The sequence below is a fragment of the Xenopus tropicalis genome, chromosome 7, assembly GCF_000004195.4.
Source record: "Xenopus tropicalis strain Nigerian chromosome 7, UCB_Xtro_10.0, whole genome shotgun sequence".
Taxonomy (NCBI): domain Eukaryota; kingdom Metazoa; phylum Chordata; class Amphibia; order Anura; family Pipidae; genus Xenopus; species Xenopus tropicalis.
The window spans coordinates 112,216,513-112,234,565 of NC_030683.2; the positions used below are offsets into that span (position 1 = coordinate 112,216,513).

Below are 18,053 nucleotides of genomic sequence, written 5' to 3' on the forward strand. Positions count from 1 at the left end.
AACAAAACTGGAAAACTGGGCAGCAAACTGCCCCCCCTTTAGATTAGAGGAACAGAGCTTCCATTTGAAGCAGCGTAGGTGGGTTTTCACGGTGAGGGCAGTGAGGTTGGGGAATGCCCTTCCTAGAGATGTGGTAATGGCAGACTCTGTTAATGCCTATAAGAGGGGCCTGGATGAGTTCTTAAACAAGCAGAATATCCAGGGCTATTGTGATACTAATATCTACAGTTAGTATTAGTGGTTGTATATATAGTTTATGTATGTGAGTGTATAGATTGGTAGGTGTGGGTTGGGTGTGCTGGGTTTACTTGGATGGGTTGAACTTGATGGACTCTGGTCTTTTTTCAACCCTATGTAACTATGTAACTATGTAATAATATGGAACAGATTTGTTAACCTTACCTACAACTTTAACGATCAGAGTGGCCTTATCCTCTCCAACAGGGTTGGTCACCACAATGTTATAACTTCCTTCATCTGCCCTTTCTGCACCTTCAATAATAAAGCTGCTCATCTCGTTTCTGATCTCAACATGCACTCGCCCCTCAAGCTCGTTGAACTCCTATCAAGTAAGAAGGGAGGTCAGATGCATAGGAAAGGCAACAGTTATTTGGATCTTGGGTAATGCACAAACTTCATTAGTAAGGGGAGAGAATTTTTTTTTGTTGTTTGCATGATACCCCATTTACTGGCATCCGAGAACACATTAAGCAGTCGTCAACTTATGGCCATCCTGGAAAATGGCAAGCAAGCTGGAGAGCACAGAGTTGTGCAGTTGCCTACTTTGTAGGTAAAAATTAGCTCTTTAAAGCCTAATGTAATTCTACTTTATTAAAGGATATATAAGAACTTGATGGATTAGATTACACGGATAGGAGAAATCTCAGCATTGTCTACATACCGCATTTCCCCTGAACCATGCTACAGTTGGTGCTGGCTCGCCAGTAATTGGCACATCAAACCGTAACTTGTTTCCAGCTACAACAACAATGGTGTTGACGTGTTGGCCACCGGAACAATCAAGATGGATCCTGGGGGGTTCTGTAGATAAGAATAATTGTTACAGCATTTATCAGATTATGGACAGTAATTTTGACTTCGCTGTACCTTTCAGGCCTGGACTGGAATTCCAAATAGGCCCTGGCATTTCAAGTAGACAGTGGCCCAAACAGCCCCCACCATCCCTGTGCCTGCCTATGGCATCTTACAGCAGCTCCTTTTTTATCTGGCAGAATCTGCAGATTGCCAGTCTGATCCTAGTACCTTTTGGCTTTCTGCTAAAGAGTGCACCCGTTAGAGAGCAATTCAGTTAAGACCTGCCACTAGCAGTGCAAAGTGTGCTTTGTGCTTTGGGTCTGTTGTCTCTTTGTAGCAGGTATTAAGCAGAGGGCCTTATGCATCCTGTAGCTCACAGCTATTGCTCTTTGCAACTTTTTTATGAGACAAAAGTAGGACTTGTAGGTGCAAGCGCTAACTACCTCCTTACTTACTGTCGGGCACATCTATTTGCACTCATTCATACTCAGTTTTGGAGCCGTAGCTGACAGATCTGGAAGCACAAAGGGGAACTGAGAAAGGACAAGAAGGTGTTTGTGTGTATTTTCTGGACTTTGGTGTGAGTTTCATGGAGGTGGTTACACCTATAGTGAAATTCTGATACTCCATCTTTAGTTAACCTAACCAGGACTTGATCTCTAGTTAAACTCCCACTTCCCAAAATGTTACGGGTGTCAAAGAATGCTAACCCCAATGGGCTGGTCATTCCTGAGACTAAGGCACCAATCAACATCAAAATAGAGAACTGAGATATAGAGCAGTAAGACGTTCTTACCTTGTTTTGGTACATAGACAATTTTGATCTCTGGAAAAAAAAAGAGAGCAAGATATTAAAGTAATGAAATGTTATTTTGTGCCATAACAGAGAACCACAATGTACTGAAGGTTAATCAAAAAAATAGAAGAAATTTTTACCCGCAAATTAAAGGAGACTGGAAGCAAGAGTTGACAGTTAGTAAGGCACTCTATAGTAATTAAAACACTGACCTTTTACCCAAAACCAATTCAACTCAGCTTTTTAAACTTACCAGTAGTGATGAGGGAATTTTTGTCGCCAGGCATCGATTCACAGCGAATTTCTGCATTTCGCCATTGGCGAATTGTTTTGCGAAACTTCCGAAGAAATTTGCCACTGAAAAATTCGTTGAATTTTTGTTGTCACGCGTCAAAAAAGCGCGTGCGACAAAAAATTAGACGTGAGCGACAAAAAAATCATGCAACAAATGTGTTTCGCGAATTTTTTGCCGTTTCACTAATTTTCTTGCTGTTTCGCAAATTTTATGGCGAAATGAAACAGGACAGATTCGCTCATCACTACTTACCAGCCTGGTATATTTTTCCATTAGGCCTAGTGCCACCATGTTTCTCTGCTCAAAGGTCTTCCTTGGGGAAATTTAGGCTTATCCAATACAGTAAGATTTGAACAAGCTGTACACTGTGTATGTACCTGCCAGGGCAGTGGAATGGATACCTGGGAGCAGGAAAAACATGGTGGAGCTGTTCTCCAATCAAGTAGCCCCTGCGGTTCTCTTTGTACTGACAAAAAGAACCGCTTAGGGCAATTACACTCTGGGAGTTTTCTGTCTGTGGGAATTTTCCTCTCCCATTGGCGACAAAGCACCCTAAAAATAATAAGTGTTTAACTGACACATGGCAAGTCATTTCCCTTAATGACTTCTGATCAGAGCATATATAATGGCAGCACAACTTTCCATCTTGGAAGAAAAAGAAGTGGGTGAAATACCTAAGAAGTTGAGTTTAGCAGAGAGAGTCAAGGCATATCCATCTGGGATAAATGTATAATCTGCTTCATCTTCTGGTCTCACATCATCAATAACTAATTTGTGAATCCTGGAAGGAAAAGGAAAATCACTTAAATATCTGTGAGCTTTATTTCTGGTTATACAGCTCTAATATCTTTACCCATATTGCATTTTTAAAGACTTGTTTAACTGCGTGTTAACTAAACAATAACACCAAAAAATAAAAGCAAGTACAGGTATAGGACCCCTTATCCAGAATGCTCGGGACCAAGGGTATTCCGTAATAAAGGGTCTTTCCGTAATTTGGATCTCCTTACCTTAAGTCTACTAAAAAAACAATAAAACATTAATTAAACCCAATAGGATTGTTTTGCCTCCAATAAGGATTATTTATATCTTAGTTGGGATCAAGTACAGGTACTGTTTTATTATTACAGAGAAAAGGGAATCATTTAACCATGAAATAAACCCAATAGGGCTGTTCTGCCCCCAATAAGGGGTAATTATATCTTAGTTGGGATCAAGTACAGGTACTGTTTTATTATTACAGAGAAAAGGGAATCATTTAATCATGAAATAAACCCAACAGGGCTGTTCTGCCCCAATAAGGGGTAATTATATCTTAGTTGGGATCAAGTACAGGTACTGTTTTATTATTACAGAGAAAAGGGAATCATTTAATCATGAAATAAACCCAATAGGGCTGTTCTGCCCCCAATAAGGAGTAATTATATCTTAGTTGGGATCAAGTACAGGTACTGTTTTATTATTACAGAGAAAAGGGAATCATTTAACCATTAAATAAACCCAATAGGGCTGTTCTGCCCCCAATAAGGAGTAATTATATCTTAGTTGGGATCAAGTACACGTACTGTTTTATTATTACAGAGAAAAGGGAATCATTTAACCATTAAATAAACCCAATAGGGCTGTTCTGCCCCCAATAAGGGGTAATTATATCTTAGTTGGGATCAAGTACAGGTACTGTTTTATTATTACAGAGAAAAGGGAATCATTTAACCATTAAATAAACCCAATAGGGCTGTTCTGCCCCCAATAAGGGGTAATTCTATCTTAGTTGGGATCAAGTACAGGTACTGTTTTATTATTACAGAGAAAAGGGAATCATTTAACCATTAAATAAACCCAATAGGGCTGTTCTGCCCCAATAAGGATTATTTATATCTTAGTTTGGATCAAGTACAGGTACTGTTTTATTATTACAGAGAAAAAGGAATCATTTAACCATTAAACCCAAAAGGACTGTTCTGCCCCCAATAAGGGGTAATTATATCTTAGTTGGGATCAAGTACAGGTACTGTTTTATTATTACAGAGAAAAAGGAAATCAATTTTAAAATTCTTAATTATTTGATTAAAATGGAGTCTATGGAAGACGGACATTCCATAATTCGGAGATTTCTGGATAATGGGTTTCCTGATAACGGATCCCATTCCTGTAATTGTGTGTTGGCTTCAGGGACATTACTGGGGTTTATATAAACAAAGCTGCTGGGTAGCCATGGGGGCAGCCATTCAAGCTAGAAAAAAAAAGTAGAAAAAGCCCAGGTAGCACAGCAGGAAAAAGATCAGCTCTGTAGAGTACAATGGTGTGTTACAGAGCTTATCTGTTATCTGCAATGTAACCTTTTGCCACTAACCCTATTTCAGTTTAAATGCCTGCCCCCGTGACTACACAGCAGCTTACTGATATAAACTATAGTACTGTTTCTGAAGCAAATACACAACTTTTACCAGTGCAGGGCAGCGGTATATTATATTTTAATTACATTGATACACTTTCACTTTTTGGTGTTACTGTTCCTTTAAAGAAACAGCATTTGGAGGGCAGCATGTTGTGCAAGGCTCTTCTGTTATCAGCCCTTGTTATAACAGTCCATATTATACCGCTTGGGGTGTAGCATTTTCCTTACCTGCCCTTGTGTGTCATTGTGATGCGTTTGCTGGGTTTAATCTCCACTCCATTCTTATACCACTTGCCAGTCACTTTTTCATCAGACACCTCGCATTTAAATACAGCTTGGTCTGTTGCTTTCACTGTCAGGTCAGCAATGCCCTGGAGCACCTCTAGTTGTTTCTCTGTGAGAAAGAACAGAATGAGAGTTCATATCTGATAAGAGAATAAAGTGACAACTTCCTCGACTGGATCACGGTCGAAACCTGACCAGCAGGTGGCACTGTTGTGGCAAAATTATTAATGCATGGCTTAGTCAGGGCTTTAAATGTTCCTGCTTGTGCATAGTGAATTACCTGGAAAACAGATAGCCTATCCCAATGGCATGCATTACATGGTAGGTATAACTTGCACCTGCTGGTATACAATTTACTGTCTCTGGAAGGGAAGATTTGCACCTTTAGACTTTACAAGACAACTGATTTTCTTTTCTGGTTTTATGACAATCTGCATAACACTCCAAAATCCCCTCCACCCTTCCACAGGAAGGAAGGCAACAGATCGGAGTAAAAATGGCAGCAGAGGACACACCAATTGTGTCCCTAGTCTAAAACTATGGAGCAGAAAGGGGCAGCAGGTACCCACCTAAGGTGCCAACTGCCTCTTACTGTATTGAGTTCATATTGCAGCCTCTTTATTATTTCCGTCCAAGTATATTTTTCTGTTTATGGTAGAGCAGGGGTGCCAGTAATATGATATGGGATGAATGCAGTGTATTACCTTCAACTTGAAGATCAGCCTCGCACTTTCCACCATTAGTCATAACTTGATAGCGTCCAGTATCCTCTAATGTTGCTTCATTAATGATCAAAATGTGTTTTTTGCCATCCTTTTTGAAGCGGTACTTGAAGGTCTCCTCACGAGTCAACTCAGTTCCATCTTTCATCCTAGGCACAGAATGAAAAATGCACATTTCAGTTCAATATCTGCTGAGCAGCCCCCTTAGCCTAAAGTTTTGCAAAATATCACTGTAGCAGTCACCCCCTATTGTTGACAGTTCTAACCTTTTAAACTGGACCCGTCTTTCCACCACTTTTGTCCCCCAAGGAGGAGGTTAGCCCCACTGATTGGAAACCACTGCTTTCTTGCAAAGTTCATAGATTATAGCAGGAAAGACTCACCAAATTACTTGTGCCCCTTCCTCTGAAACCTCAACTTCTAATTCAACTTTGTCTCCGACAAATGCTTGTGTGTCATCCAGTGGCTTGGTAATTAAAACAGGTGGTTCTAGATGAACACAGGAATAAAGAAGGATGATTGACTAAGGCATAAGTAGAGTTCATTTTAAAGAGGAATGTATTTAAGAAATATCAAATGTACTCAAAATCATAGACTGAGAAGCAATGAGTTTGACTTACGGAACCTTGCTTTTATACCCAGACCAATTTGTGAGTTTGTTGGCCTGTGTAAGGGGCTCAACAGCCTGGCCATGGATATGAAATATTTATTAGAAAGGTATGAAAACCTCTTTGGTTGAGGATCACATTAAGATGTAGATATTGGGCTTTCAAGAGAAGTCTGCATAGGCCCCAGTTGTGATTTGTTCATTGGCTTGAAGACAAAATGACTAAATCATCCTGGTTTAGCCCTTAACAAAACCTTCAGCCAAATTAGAAGATATGCTCGCTTAGCCACCTTGCCAAATGAGCAGGCCTATGCGTGTAGGGCTTGTATTAAATGGCAATAAAAAAGGAAACATGTGAAAGGCAACACATGGACCTCTAAGTACAAACATTTAAGCATAGTTACTGCAAAGTTGGATTGTTAGATGGTTTAAATTGTTTTTATAATCTTTTTTCACTCATAACATAAGGAAAGCAAATACAGCCCAATACATTTCCAACGCCCTATAGTAAATAATAAAAAGCAGTTACATGTATTCTAATAAGTTCACCTTTAACAAAGAGTTCAGTGTAGCATTTCTCATCACCAATAATACACTCGTATGCTGCATCATCTGCCAAAGTGCATTTATTGATGGTCAGGACTCTTCTAAGGCCAATGTTTTCAAATACAAACCTACAAAACAAAAATAAGAAAGCAATAAAAAGTAGTATTATACGCAAACCATCATTTAGCAGTGGTCCCCTGCTCAGGCGTCCTCCTTACTTCCAAGCTCCGGCTGCCTCAGGGAACTCATGTCAGGGCAGGTTCTCAATAGACTGCTTCTGTTGACCCAAGGCAGCAGTTTAAGCAACGTCTATGAGCATAGTCTTTTAGAAATGGGACACTATTGTTGCCACTTCATTTATACCTTGGGTCCCCAGCCTTTTTTTTACTCATGAGCAACATTTAAATATAAGAAAGTTGGGAAGCAACTTCCTAGGGGTGACCAGTAAGGACTGTAATTGGCTATTTGGTGGCCCATTGTGGACAGGCAGACTATAGGAGTCTCTGTTTGGCAGTACAGATGGTCTTTATGCCCCCAAGTCAGAAATTCAAAAGTTGGCACCTGCTTTGAGGCCACTGGGAGCAATAAATTGCAATACTGAAAACAAACCATTTGCAACGGCTGTAAATACAGGGGGAAAAGAGTGTATTTACACAGTATGTAAATATGGGGAGCTCCAAACCCTTACTGGGGTCTCACACCGATCAATAGAGCAGCTTTCAGTAGGTCCTGATAAGGATTTATATCAGACATTTGCAAAATGCTATATTTGTCCCTGCAGAACAGATATACTTGGGGTTTAGATCCAAGTTCTGACTATATGTCCATTTCATGCATGGTTGATAGATTTAACTAATTATTGAGGATTGGGATTAAACAGTAATGAATCTTTGGAGGACAGGGGGTGAGGAGGAACCTAATTTTGAACCGAGTACCTTGTTCCTCTAGTTCACCTGTGAGCCACATTTAATTGTAATTGAGTTGGGGAGCAATGCAAGCATAAAAAAATGTCAACTTGTTTGACTCTGACTCTGTTTGGCTGTACACCTGGTTTTTATGCCACTGGGAGCAACATCCAAAGGGTTGGGGAGCAACATGTCGCTCACGAGCCACTTGTTGGGGATCACTGTTCAACTGTAGCTACTTCTAAAGGTATAAGCCAATAATCCATACCTGGTGCAATAATATCACTGTTGGTACCGTGCCCTTGTGTGAAGATACTTTTCCAAACTGACCATTAGAAATTCCAACCCAGAACAAAAGTCTCGGGAAGGAAGTGCTGTCACTTACTTAGCACTGGGTTTTATTTCTTGCCCATTCTTGAACCACTTGATTTGAACATCGGGATTGGTGACTTCCACTTGCATTTTAATTTTATTGCCTTTGTCTACTGAGTAGCAAGGATCCAATTTCTTTCCAAATGCTGTTGATAGGGTAAAAAAAGTAATTGTATTTTTTCTTTCTAATAATGAGCTTGTATTACATAATTTACCTAGAGAGGGGAAATAAATGCTTATATTTTTGCTTGATTTAATAAAGGACCATCAACCCTTTACTGTATCCAGTATCACTCACTGACACTAGGGGGGTAAAAGGCTTGATGACTCTGTACCTCTCTCCCTGTAAATATACAGAATATATAGATATTTTTCTATTTATAGGGGAACCTAGTCCAAACCTGGTCTAAAACAGTGTATCTTCTTGGGGCTTTATTGTATGATTTCTTTTCTACAGGTCAATCAACTTTTTCTGTACTATTGTATATAGAGTATTAAGTGATAAACTGGATAAAGCACCCAGTTTTGAAAAATTGTATTGTATTGTATTTAATATCATAAAAAATAATAAAGTATATGTACTTCCACAATTGTGTCCTCAACTGCACTCACATTTTGTCACAAATTAGATGCAATGTCACAGGTCTGCCTGGTGTCATTTCTGCATACGAGTAACATATGCCTGACTCTTTAGATGCAAGTGTGCTATTGACCCTGGGTGCAAAGGAAGGGAACCAGGGTTCCCCTGCATCAATAGGCACAGTAGTGCTCAGTTCAGAATAGAAGGCAGGAAGGACCGAGCGGTGCAAAGCTTAGCTATACAGAAGGGAAAGTACCATTAATGAAAGTGGTTTTATGTGCAACTGACTGCAGGAAAAGTGTGGGGACCCCAACTGCACTAGACATAAATGAGCCTGAAGAAGAAGGAAAGGTTTAATCACTAGGGGGTGCCAAATGTTAGGTACCCCCAGTGATTGTGATCATTTACATGATACCCCGGATTGAAAACTGCCCTGGTACACTTTAGGCTATGATATCGTGCATGGATCTGCCCTGGGGCATTAAAGAAGAGGATCACTCCGTGGTGCTTGCTGGAAAGAGCAATGCACTTGCTGCTTCTTTGCACTGGGTGCATATGCACAGCAGAGTGAAAAGCCAAATATATGAGTGTAATGTGTAAAATGTAGGAGAAAGCACCCCTTAAAACATCTTCTTTAGGGTTTTCTCCCTGTTACATTTACCTTCACTCTTTTTCACTTCCTTTTTCACCTTCTTGAGACGTTTAAGCATGCCTCGAAGGTCAGTGATGCCGTGTTCAAAGGCAATGCGTTCAAAATCACTTGGCTTGGCGTTCTTCAGAAGTTCCCAGACATCTGGAGGAATGCCACAGTCATCATCATCCTTTTTTTTCTTCTGTTCCTTCTGCTTATCTTCCACTCTATGGGGGTCACATTTTGAAAAAAGAATTGCCATTTTAAAATCAACAGTATTGCAATTTTAAAACAATTAGATCTACTATAAAGTTCTTGAGAGACCAGTTCGATGTAGTAGGGCAATCAACTATCTGGGACCTTGGATAATATTAGAAATATGATGCCATTTAAGGATGTGTATTGGTCCAGACATTTGGGGCGAACTGGGGCCCTCTAATCAAGTGTATGTATAAAATATTTAAAAATGTAAAATAAAAGTTACAAAGAAAACATGAGTATGCACACATCAGCCAGTTAGCATGTACAACTTACTGGCCACCTGAAAGCATAAATGTGATTGGTTCCTACCTCAAAGTTTGTGTTTTATCCAATTATTGTATACTTTTCATTAAAGACCAAAACCATTACCTTTTTTTAAGCAAACCACTGAAGTCAAGCTCCCCAGCATCTTCATCTTTCTTTCCTTCTCCCCCACTAGAATAAGGCAAAAACATTTTTGTTTTCTGTAAAACTCTACACACTAGTTTTTAAAGTTGGAATGAAAGTGATTGCTTACACTCGTTTGAAAGAATGCAAAAGGTTTCCATCCTCTTTACCAGCCGCTGTAAAGAATAGTACAAATTAATTCGTCCATCTCAGAATATTCACTTGGCTTTACCTTTATTTTTGACATGGAATCAGAACAATCTAGCAGCCTTACATTTACATTTATACAATCTAGTACATCAGTCTCATGAAAGGCAAATATGTAGGAGGATATGAACTAAGGAAGCAATGTTAGTGTTATATACCACACTCAAGTTTAAGGATTACTTTTAGACTCAAGAATGCAGTAAAATGTATCTCTTGACTGTGCAGGCAGTGCAGAATGGCCAGCAAAAGTGGTGATAATAGCCTCTGGGAAGGGACTGGGGCTGTGGGATAGCAGGTATAGTAGGGAGAGATGGTGCCTATAGTAGCAGTGGGGGGATAATAGCCTCTGGGAAGGGACTGGGGCTGAGGGATAGCAGGTATAGTAGGGAGAGATGGTGCCTATAGTAGCAGTGGGGGGATAATAGCCTCTGGGAAGGGACTGGGGCTGAGGGATAGCAGGTATAGTAGGGAGAGATGGTGCCTATAGTAGCAGTGGGGGGATAATAGCCTCTGGGAAGGGACTGGGGCTGTGGGATAGCAGGTATAGTAGGGAGAGATGGTGCCTATAGTAGCAGTGGGGGGATAATAGCCTCTGGGAAGGGACTGGGGCTGTGGGATAGCAGGTATAGTAGGGAGAGATGGTGCCTATAGTAGCAGTGGGATAATAGCCTCTGGGAAGGGACTGGCGCTGTGGGATAGCAGGTATAGTAGGGAGAGATGGTGCCTATAGTAGCAGTGGGATAATAGCCTCTGGGAAGGTACTGGGACTGTGGGATAGCAGGTATAGTAGGGAGAGATGGTGCCTATAGTAGCAGTGGGATAATAGCCTCTGGGAAGGGACTGTGGCTGTGGGATAGCAGGTATAGTAGGGAGAGATGGTGCCTATAGTAGCAGTGGGATAATAGCCTCTTGGAAGGGACTGTGGCTGTGGGATAGTTGAAAGAAAGAAATAATTTTTCACACATTTTTTTGGTAACGTTTCTCACATTTCGGTTTGTCTTTCTCTTACCTTCCACTTCAATATTGAACATGCTGCTGTCACACTTGTCTTTGGAGATGACTTCACACCTGTAGCCGCCATTGTCTGCTACCGTTGCTTTGTTAATCCTCAGTTCAAAATTGTACACCTAACAGGGAATACATGTTTATTTATACATTAATGACTGGGTCAGCTTTCTGTGGCACCTTGGCTGCAGTAACCAGGTCCTACACATACTGGAACCATACTTATTATTAATGTATAGAGCTGCATTCTATTTGGGCTTGGGGCATGAACATGATTTAACTTTTGGCCGTAGGAGACAATCACAATACCATTGGCAGATTTAGCCTTATTGCAAACATGAGCTTTGTGATAAAGGACCTTATTTAGCAATTTGTGGAGAGTGCATAATCAGTGGAGCACTGGGGAGGGACAGCATATTTGCATCCAAAATGTCACTGTAAATTGCACATTGTGATGCATTTGCTCCAAAATGGAAGTCATGTAGGTAGGCCATGTTTGTGTACTTTCCCCTCAGTTGGGCATAATATTGTGGGCACAACAAATCAAAATACTGCATTCTGGGGCAATGTGCAACAGGAGCGTTGTACTTAAATCCTGGTCAATAGCAGGTGTAACTTAGAGGGATCCCTTGTGCCCCTGCTTTGCACCTCGTGCCCCTGCTCTGTACCTCGCGCCCCTGCTCTGCACCTCGCGCCCCTGCTCTGCACCTCGCGCCCCTGCTCTGCACCTCGTGCCCCTGCTCTGCACCTCGCGCCCCTGCTCTGGACCTCGCGCCCCTGCTCTGCACCTCGTGCCCCTGCTCTGCACCTCGTGCCCCTGCACCTCGTGCCCCTGCACCTCGCGCCCCTGCTCTGCACCTCGTGCCCCTGCTCTGCACCTCGCGCCCCTGCTCTGCACCTCGCGCCCCTGCTCTGCACCTCGCGCCCCTGCTCTGCACCTTTGCAATAGAAGCATTGTCTCTAAGCCATGAAAACCATCTTGAAATGCACCCCAAGATTCACACTTGGAGTTGAATTTCATGGTGAATGAGTCCCAGATACAGAGAGGCAAAGGGTGGGGATAGTAGGCGAGTGCTGGACTACTGTAGTGCATGAATTGTTCCCTTCCCTCCACCATCCAATGTGGTTTTCTTAGCAGCCCTACAAAGGGAACATGTTTGGCAGGTTTCTCTCTTTCCCACCTCACAACTGGCCCCCGAGATTATACTTTCAACTGATTCAACCATTTTCACCCACATTTATACCATTTATACACTAGGCTCCTTCTTATTTAACTACCAAGCTAGAGAGTTCTCCTAGCCCCTAGCCATGCCTTGGCTTCAAATACTTAGAGAATGAATAACATTTCTGAATAACATACTGAGGTGATAATATTTTGTCATTGGGCACCATCCCTGTGCCAGGGTATCCATAACTGTTAATAGTATCATTTCACTGCAACCACAGGATCACTCAGTGTCATTTTTTAAACAGGGGAAAGGCCCCTCCTGCCTCTTACCCATAAGCTAACTTGTGCTTCTAGGCACAGGCCACACCAGAACCCTGTCATCAGGTCCAGACTGGAGATTCATAATAGGCCCTGGCATTTCAAGTACACAGAGGCCCAAACAGCCCCCACCAGCCCAATAAATAGTGACTGTCTATGGCATTTTACAGCAGCCCCTCTGGGATTTGCCAGAAACCCCAGATTGCTAGTCCAGGCCTGCCTGTCATTATACCTGCCCTAAATAATGTTAAATTTAACTATGTACAGTATTATAAAAAGGATGCTAATGGTTTAAAGGAATCTTAACTAGTGTAAATAAAATTGACAGTGTCCCTTAACAACTTAATTTAAATGATTCTCCCATTAAGGCACTACATACCTCACTTCATTTTCTATATTCACTCTGTTCTAAGGACTAAGGTACATGGAGCCATTTGACTGCCATTGTGTTCTTGCAAACATCAAGAATGATCAAAATGCCCAACTACCTGTCAGTGCTATCCATTGCAATGCATTGCCAATGCTCACCAAAATGGCACCACCTTTGTCTGTTATAGGCAAATTGTTCTCATACTTTGCTATTTTGGAGGCAGTATCAGCACATGTATATGAGCCACATGATGTGTAAAGTCCTCCTTAGGTTTTTCAAAGCCATCCACTCTCACCTTCTTCTCTTTGTCAAACGTTTCCTTGAACTGGAACCGTGCTCCACTCTTGGCTCCCAGTTCCAACCATTTCCCTTTGAACCATTTAATATTGGGTTTCACGGTCAGCTGACTGGAATCAACACTAGCTAGTAAAACAATGTCTTTACCTGGAAAAAGAAAACATTAGACAGTTGGAAGAATTATTATACAATGTGAAATGAAACAGCCCATTGGATGACAGGCTGACACATGCTTTAACATGTATGAAAAATATATTTATATTGGGATTTGCCTGTTATATGTTATAAGTACTGTCTCTATTATTGATTTATTTCCTTATTCTAAGTGATTCTTTATAGAGAGGTTTCAGTCACACCCCACACCTACTTTCTTTTCTTTAGTTAATACATATTAAGGTAGCTAAGCCTTTCGTAACAATATTTACCTTCTGTGGTTTTATTTACACCATTTGATTACTTCTGTTTTAAATTGATAGTTAGGGGTTTTTCACCTTTAAGTTAACTCTAAGGGGCACATTTACTAATCCACGAATGCGCTGAATGCGTTTTTTTTCGTAATGATCGGCATTTTTGCGACTTTTTCGTCGACGTCACAAATTTTTTGTATTCTCACCGACTTTTCGTCACCTTAGCGAAATTATCGGATTGAACGAAAGAACGTTCATTGCACAATCGAGCCCATGCGGACATGCACTGAAGGATCAAAGTCAGAAAGGTTTTCCCAGCGTTTACGATCGTTCAATACAAAAAATTTGCGATGAAATAGTCGCGCAAAATACGAAACGTCGTGAAAAATACGAAAAGTCGCAATGGCGACGAAAAAAATTCAGAAATTTTCGATTCTAATCCAAATTTTTGCCGTTCGGGATTCGAATTCGTGGATTAGTAAATGTGCCCCTATGTGTATCATACAATGACCTATTATTTGCAGCTTTTCAATTGGTCTTCATTTTTTATAGGTTCTGAATTATTGGCCTTCCTGTTCTACCTCTTCCCAGCTTTTACATATGGGTCATTGACCTCAGCTGCCAAAAAGGATTGCTCTGTGAGGCTACAACTTAATTGTTGCTTTTTATTATTTATCTTTCTATTCAGGCCCCCTCCTATTCATATTCCTGTCTCTCATTCAAGCCACTATCTGGTTTCTATGTTAAATTGGACCCTAGCAATCAGATATTATATACAAGTATCCTTGGCCTGCTATTTCAGGGTTTATACAAGGAGTGGGCAGTTGCTAAGCATTGCATGCTAGTTGAATGGTTTAGGTTAGCAGGAAAGAGACAAATGTTATCCATGAACTCAATTTGTATATGAGGATTTTAGAAGAACAACTAAAAATCTTAAGAGAGATTTATACAGTATAACTGAGTCTAAATAAGTGTGCTGCTCATTTATGGTGGGTAAGGAACTCATTTTCCTTTAGGCTCTCTTCTGAGCCCCTGCTAACTTATTGCACTCTCTTTAACATTCCCTACCAGTCCCCTGCTGTCCAACCCCATAACACACTGCCCAACAGAATGCACTCGCTGCATAAAGAACTGTCAAATCTGCAGAGATCCTAAAATGCTGTATACATGTATTTTATAACTAACTCTATAACTTAGGTGTACTATTTTGTTAGGGATCAGTTAATGCCATATGTAAAGTATGCCAACGTCGCCCTGAGTGTGGCCAATGTTGTATTACTTTTTTACTATGCTGCTTAGTAATGTCATTAGCTCTTAATTCTATTTCCAAAAGGTGACATTATCAAATCAGGTGATATATATACCTGCTTCTATTGTGACATTGTCTGGCTTTATTATAAACAGCCCTGTTAGTTCAGGAGTACGATCTTCAGGATTGGTATCTGGAATGAAAACAAGACAAGGAAAGATTATTTCCTTTAAACAACAAAACATTATATAGATGTGTTATTTCATTTACTGGAAATTTTGGAACAACTGTCATAAGTTCAGTTATGTGCAATATTGGTCTCTATAGTTTGAAACCAAAGTCCTGTGGTACATCTGTAGCCTGACACCCAATACATGATAAAGTCTATTTACTCATCTCCAGGATGTGGTCAACACAAGGCCAATTGTGGATTAACAGAGGACCACAACAACAAGATCTGCAAATTGGGTTATTGTGGGCAAAACCAAATCTTACATCATGTTTTCCATAAGTGAAGTTTCCAAAATGTATCACCTGAATAAATCTTGAAAATTTGAAACTAAAGCCTTGCAGGCTTCCATAGAACTCAATTGGAGGTTTATATTCAACATCAAAGCTACTTACTTTTTTGAGTTTTCGAGTTGAATTTGTAAAAATGAATTTTCTAGAATGCTTTAGCAGAAGCTATAGCAATAATATATACCAATGATAAACTCAGCAAGGAATTGTGATGGTGGGCTCTCAAAGTATTTTAGAAACATCCCGTCCTATCCTGCTATCCATAGGTCCACAGCAAAATAAGTGGGCCATTTGAAAGATATCATTTTTGGATATTTGGGGGATATGCTAAAATATATGCACATTCTATAGGTTGAAAAGATTCAGTCGAATATATTTTTCCAGTAAATGAAACACACAATGCAAGCAGCACAGTTAGGGTAATTCGTTTTGGATAAAAAAAAATCTTCATAATGACTTGTTAGTAAGTGGCAATATTGTTCATATATGAAATGTGTGATTCTTGCTAGTGCTGTTATTTTAAGTCTTGACGTTGCCGAATAAGTTTCTATTAACCACAGTATAGACCGTGACTGGAGGTTCTCTTCTTAGAATGTAGCCAATATGGAGGAGGTAGGTTTGGTTGCCATGTTTTAAAAAAACAAAAAAAAAACAAATGGTCCTTAATGAGGAAGCCATCAACTTTTGAAATTGGCTTTGGTTGAACTTGAGTTTGACTCCTTCTTCTGTTATAAATTGATAGACCAGTCCACTGCTGAATTCCGACATCAGTTGTAATGTAGCTTTTTTTGTGGTTGGAGTTGGATCATCTTCTCCTTCACCACAAAAATGTATTTTGGATTTATCTGTATCTTGACCGCTTGATGTTCTCCAAACATTTTCTTCCTGTGTCCTCATTTCAGTCTGTTGACTTTCTTTTTTCCTTGTTTTATGGATTTCTTGTGTTTACATTTTGTTGGAAATATCATTTTCCATCCAGGAGACTTGCCCTTTTTTGATCTGATTCCATCAAACTTACCGTCTGGTGGCAATTCCCCATCCAGGGCGTCTGTAAATCAGAAAATGAAAATGGACACAGATAAATAAGTACAGAAAGTAAAGATTTATTCAATGCATTTTCTACCACGTTCCATTATTTTATCTTATTTTATTTCGTATTACATGACGGACGGTGTGAATGTTCAGCGGTGTCACGCTGAGGGACCACAGACTCTCTGGCATGCTGAGGCTTTCTTTCAATGTCCTTGAGAAAGACACCAGATGCCATTCATAGCCGCAGCAAAATGGCTCTTCAACCGCCACTCCCAAACCGTCCATTTTTTGGAACTTCGATCACTCGCACGGTGACTGTTCCACTAGTTTTACACACAAATAAACAAGACAAAACAGACACGCACATAACTTGACATGGAAAACGCAAACAATGTAGAAACAGGACTAAACCAAGACAAACTGATAAGTATGAAATGACAAAGAACATCCAAACTCACACCAGGAACAATGCTGTTGATAAAGTTTATAGATGTAATGTACAATTGATAAAAACCTGAAGCTTTATTATAAATGCAGTATAGTTTCCCTTTAGAGCATAACTTTAATGTTGTAATTGAATGTTTTTATATCATATGCCATTTTATGAAGGGGAGTCATTTAATGTAATAAAAGGTTCTAAGTTAGGCCAGGCCTAGTAACCCATTGCAACCAATAAGATATTTGCCTTAAAACAGGTGACCAATAAATGCTGCCGCTGCTCTAAAAGCTTCCATGAAGAATTGTGCTTAGTGGAGGGGAATAACTATGTTGACATAGTTTAATCTCTTAGCCAAACTCTCTTCTTGTTGAGGCTAAAAGCAAAGTATGCCTGGAATCCATTACTATGTGTTTGCATCTGGCTATTTGGTTTCTTGTAAAGGGATTTTTTTACACCATGGGGTTGGTTGTTAAAGGAACAGTAACACCAAAAAATGAAAGTGTATAAAAGTAATAACAATATAATGTACTGTTGCCCTGCATTGCTACAACTGGGGTGTTTGCCTCAGAAAGACTACTATAGTTTATATAAATAAGCTGCTGTGTAGCCATGGGGGCAGCCATTCAAAGGAGAAAAGGCACAGGTTACTTAGCAGATAACAGATAAACCCCCATTATATGGGGCTTATCTACTAGTTATCTGCTATGTAACCTGTGCCTTTTCTCCTTTTTTCCAGCTTAAATGGCTGCCCTCGTGGCTACACAGCAGCTTATTTATATAGTAGCTTTTCTGTAGCAAAAACACCTTGATTTTTTTGATGTTACTGTTCCTTTAAGTTACGTCAGTCATGCCTTCATAGAAGCTAGGGAAACAATGCACGATTAACAAAAAATTAAAAAGAAAAAAATATATATATATACAGGTATGGGACCTGTTATCCAGAATGCTTGGGACCTGGGGTTTTCCGGATAAGGGATCTTTCTGTAATTTGGATCTCCGGGACTTAAGTTTCCTATAAATCATTTAAATATTGAATAAACCCAATAGGCTTGTTTTGCCTCCAATAAGGATTATTTATACCTTAGTTGGGATCAAGTGCAAGATAGTGTTTTATTATTACAGAGAAAAAGGAAATCATTTTTAAAAATTAGAATTATTTGCTTATAATGAAGTCTATGGAAAATGGACTTTCCTTAATTCGGAACTTTCTGGAAAAGGGTTT

The 18,053-nt window shown here is 40.0% G+C and overlaps 1 protein-coding gene across 3 annotated transcripts in view; it reads right to left on the reverse strand.

Moving 5' to 3' along the window:
* Positions 1–18,053, reverse strand: part of mybpc2 (myosin binding protein C2) — a 60,641-nt gene that overhangs the window by 23,153 nt on the left and 19,435 nt on the right. For 2 of the 3 annotated variants that reach the window (XM_031905793.1, XM_031905791.1), the window contains exons 3-18: positions 16,379–16,408; positions 14,957–15,034; positions 13,184–13,332; positions 11,037–11,154; positions 9,951–9,996; positions 9,803–9,868; positions 9,203–9,399; positions 7,975–8,107; positions 6,688–6,812; positions 5,915–6,020; positions 5,514–5,680; positions 4,753–4,918; positions 2,801–2,907; positions 1,832–1,861; positions 902–1,041; positions 403–562 (exon numbers count right to left, since the gene is read on the reverse strand). In XM_031905793.1, the coding sequence (XP_031761653.1) occupies positions 403–562; positions 902–1,041; positions 1,832–1,861; positions 2,801–2,907; positions 4,753–4,918; positions 5,514–5,680; positions 5,915–6,020; positions 6,688–6,812; positions 7,975–8,107; positions 9,203–9,399; positions 9,803–9,868; positions 9,951–9,996; positions 11,037–11,154; positions 13,184–13,332; positions 14,957–15,034; positions 16,379–16,408 (1,818 nt within the window). The remainder of the gene's footprint in view (positions 1–402; positions 563–901; positions 1,042–1,831; positions 1,862–2,800; positions 2,908–4,752; positions 4,919–5,513; positions 5,681–5,914; positions 6,021–6,687; positions 6,813–7,974; positions 8,108–9,202; positions 9,400–9,802; positions 9,869–9,950; positions 9,997–11,036; positions 11,155–13,183; positions 13,333–14,956; positions 15,035–16,378; positions 16,409–18,053) is intronic. The other variant, XM_031905792.1, reaches the window with a different exon arrangement.